Consider the following 3054-nt stretch of genomic DNA (forward strand, 5'->3'; position numbering starts at 1 on the left):
GTTGTATGCCAAGATCGTGGTTGTAGAGCTCCCTCTATCTCCCTTGCCAAGCTCTCCCTCCGACCAGCAGTAGAACAACTGCTCATGCTGCTTTTGAACACTCCTTCCACGCTGCTGCAGATCAGTTGGCGGCGTAGGCCAACTCTCGCTTGTATCATCACGTTGAACACAATATGCGCCTATGTTTACTTTCCTTGTGGGTGCTAATATAGAGGCGCTAGGATATCCATCCTGCTCGATTGCCGGTTGAGCCATCGATTCCCGGCATAGGGGGTGCATTGACATGAGAAATAGCACCGGGTGCCTAGGTATCTCTTGGCGTGTTGGATGGATCGCTGCTACGCCGGCAAATTATATTAGCATCAGGTACCGTCTGCGTTGAAATAGATCTGCGCTTGGGTGTTTCTTTTTACTGTAATTTACAAAAAAATTAGTTCTCTTAAGTGCGTGTATAAGAGTCTTGCATTGAAGATGTCCTAAAAAGCGCATGTCTTCCAGTTTGGTGATTGCAGAGAGTATAAGACATTCAAAAGGAGTCGAAGGAGCATAAATGAATAATGTAGGTGCAAGAACAGAAACAGATATACATTTTTTTATATGCATTATAAACTCAATAGAGGAAGAGAAGTGCAGAAACATCCTCTTATGCTTTTGCCAGTTGGACCTTTCTTGCCTATCGAGAAAACAAGATAACACTTGGTTCAAAAATCAAGAGAAATGACCGTCCAGAGTTACTTGACACTGAAACGGATGTATCTAGACGTGCATTTCAGCATCAAGTAATTCTGGACGGAGGGAGTATATGATTATTTTAGTTCTCAAGAAAAAATTGGACTAAAAGGAGAAAACAGAGGAATATAAAAGTTATGAGACTTGGAAAGGATGTCTAGAAACTAATTGGAGGCACACTGTTAGCAACACATATGAAAGAACACTCTTCAAGTTACAAAAGGAACTTCCTTTGATGTCCTAAGCTAATTCAGTCTCCTGTATGCATTGTTATTATCTTATAGTACAAAATAAAATAAAAACTAATAATACCTCCAGATGTTTATACTACATGGAAGATAATTATTAGAGAAAAACGACCAATAAAGCATGACTGAAGTTTAAAATTTGCATCCCTAAAAAGTAATCATTGTACCAAAGGATTTGATCTGTGAGCATTTTCCTTTTTCCCAAGCAACAACATTTAACTTTTCAGGAGAAGGGTATATACAATATTTACTAAACTGAATACTTTCCACTTGTTTCTAAAAGGAATGGATCCTTCATCTAGTCCTTTGCTATCTTCTACAAATTCTTTAAAGAGTACACCTAAACTGCGGCAAATAATGCAATGCCTAGAGGTAAATCTATCAATTTTGGCACATACGTACTTGCATGGTGTTCTCCTCCTCTATCAACATTTGTCCGTCCAATTTGTGCCTACATGAACAATCGACTTCAGTTAAGAACATTGTACAAAAGTAGGCACATTAGTATATTGGAAGTGGTAAGGAATAAACACTAAAACATAGTTCCTGATATCAGCTATTAAAGCAGGAGCATAATTTTCACACCAAGTAAGTCCCTACAATAAACACACATCAAAAGATGAGAGAACTTTCAGGGACATGAAACAAAATAAATCTGAATGAATCCATTTATATGATTTATATGTAAGAACAATGTGTGGCTGCTGTATTAGAAGATGTCCTTTGAAAGATTTATTCATAGGAAGGCAGCAGGATTTGTATTGATCCTTATATATTGTCCAAATTTCTATATTGGATCGAACCCAACAGAAATTGCACACATTTAGCTTGTAGTGTAGATTTATAGAAATTAACTGTGAGCGACATTCTCTAATAATTAATCGTACATTCTGATTTCCAACTAACCCATGATCACAGAAGCAGAAGCAAACAACTCATTTCCTTCACAATAGCAAGCCAATTTGATCACAGAAGGCAATCGTTAACTGACTTATCCATGTGTGTGTATATTAAAGTTTACAACACAATATCTATTCAGCAGCAGAACCTTGATTTTATTTTCTTGTATGTGCAAAGTTGAACCGCTAGTGGCCTCACCTCTGAGCCCATGCCCCACCTTTGAAAGCCTGTATCCTGCAATCAAATGAGAGAGGGATTGACAAAGGGGAATTGAAAGTGAACAAAAAGAAAAGCAAATTCTTGAAGTGAACTCTTTCCCAGAACTGAGAAAGGAGAACCATAGATGATTCTTCTATGACCCATTTCTTTTCCCCTTTGATTTCCCAAATCCACACGAACAACTTTCTAGAACACACACCAGTAGTGTGAAGGTTTACCACACAAACAGAACTACTACCACAACACATGCATCATGAAGAAAAGCCAATGCATTTCAATAGGGATGCTTAGTTATAACATGTTAAGAGCAGAGATAGATACATATTAACTGCATTGCAGAGATGAACTGGACCAAACAGAGAGCAAGTTGAGACGAAGTATTCCAAAGAGATGGCTCTCTAGGTTGCCGAAAGGCATGTACTCGTACAATAGCAGGCGCTTGTCCCCCTGCGCGCAGAAGCCGACCAGGCTGACGAAGTTAGGTTGGCTGAGCACCGTCAGCATCAGCACCTCCACCAGGAACTCCCTCCACTGCACGCTCTCCGGAGCCTGCTGCTTCATTGCCGCCATCTGTGCATCGGAAGCGCCTTGTGAGGAGAAGAAAAATAATCATATTGTGATGATGATATAATACATATATCATGTATAGTCCAGACTCCAGACCAAAGAATGATCAGAAAATCAACATGGTAGTTGGATTTGTGAAACATCTGCGACAGAAGAGATTAACAATAGACTCCAGAACCACATCATTCCCGAGGAATTAAGATCAATTCGGAAAATTTAATGAAATGGTCAAATTGAATCACAACGGATGGTATAAATTTGATTGTGTCCCTGACTCCCTGTCATAATTCCGAATCCTACACAATGTGAAAAAAGAAAAGACAGATTTGTTAATACAACATTAGGCAGATTTGTTAATACAACATAGTGATATTACATGCACTGACAGGAT

The 3054-nt window shown here is 38.9% G+C and overlaps 1 protein-coding gene across 3 annotated transcripts; it reads right to left on the reverse strand.

Annotated features, from left to right (window-relative positions):
• Positions 1-304: 304 nt before the first annotated feature.
• On the reverse strand, positions 305-2666 carry LOC125545293 (putative serine/threonine-protein kinase PBL5). 3 transcript variants are annotated; one of them, XM_087516939.1, is made up of 4 exons: positions 2524-2666; positions 2026-2104; positions 1380-1428; positions 363-412 (listed from the first exon to the last, which is right to left on the reverse strand). In XM_087516939.1, the coding sequence occupies exons 1-4, from the start codon at positions 2664-2666 to the stop codon at positions 363-365; spliced, it is 321 nt and encodes a 106-aa protein (XP_087373065.1). The 3 variants fall into 3 exon arrangements, 1 of the variants encoding a protein (XP_087373065.1); XR_015599810.1 differs by lacking the exons at positions 363-412; positions 2524-2666 and adding an exon at positions 305-335 and having other exon boundaries at positions 2076-2236; XR_007299975.2 differs by lacking the exons at positions 363-412; positions 2524-2666 and adding an exon at positions 305-335 and having other exon boundaries at positions 2026-2236.
• Positions 2667-3054: the final 388 nt, after the last annotated feature.

This window comes from Triticum urartu, chromosome 3A (assembly GCF_056163025.1).
Source record: "Triticum urartu cultivar PI428250 chromosome 3A, HENAU_Tu73, whole genome shotgun sequence".
In the NCBI taxonomy this organism is placed as follows: domain Eukaryota; kingdom Viridiplantae; phylum Streptophyta; class Magnoliopsida; order Poales; family Poaceae; genus Triticum; species Triticum urartu.

What these genes read in the sequence shown, in the direction of transcription:
- LOC125545293 (XM_087516939.1), bottom strand. Translation starts at nt 2,666, where the DNA reads ATGGCGGCAATGAAGCAGCAGGCTCCGGAGAGCGTGCAGTGGAGGGAG. An exon ending in GGGGACAAGCGCCTGCTATT is followed by an intron (nt 2,105 to 2,523) that starts GTACGAGTACAT and finishes TGCAGGATACAG; the next exon opens with GCTTTCAAAGGTGGGGCATG. An exon ending in AGGAGGAGAACACCATGCAA is followed by an intron (nt 413 to 1,379) that starts GTACGTATGTGC and finishes TGTAAATTACAG; the next exon opens with TAAAAAGAAACACCCAAGCG.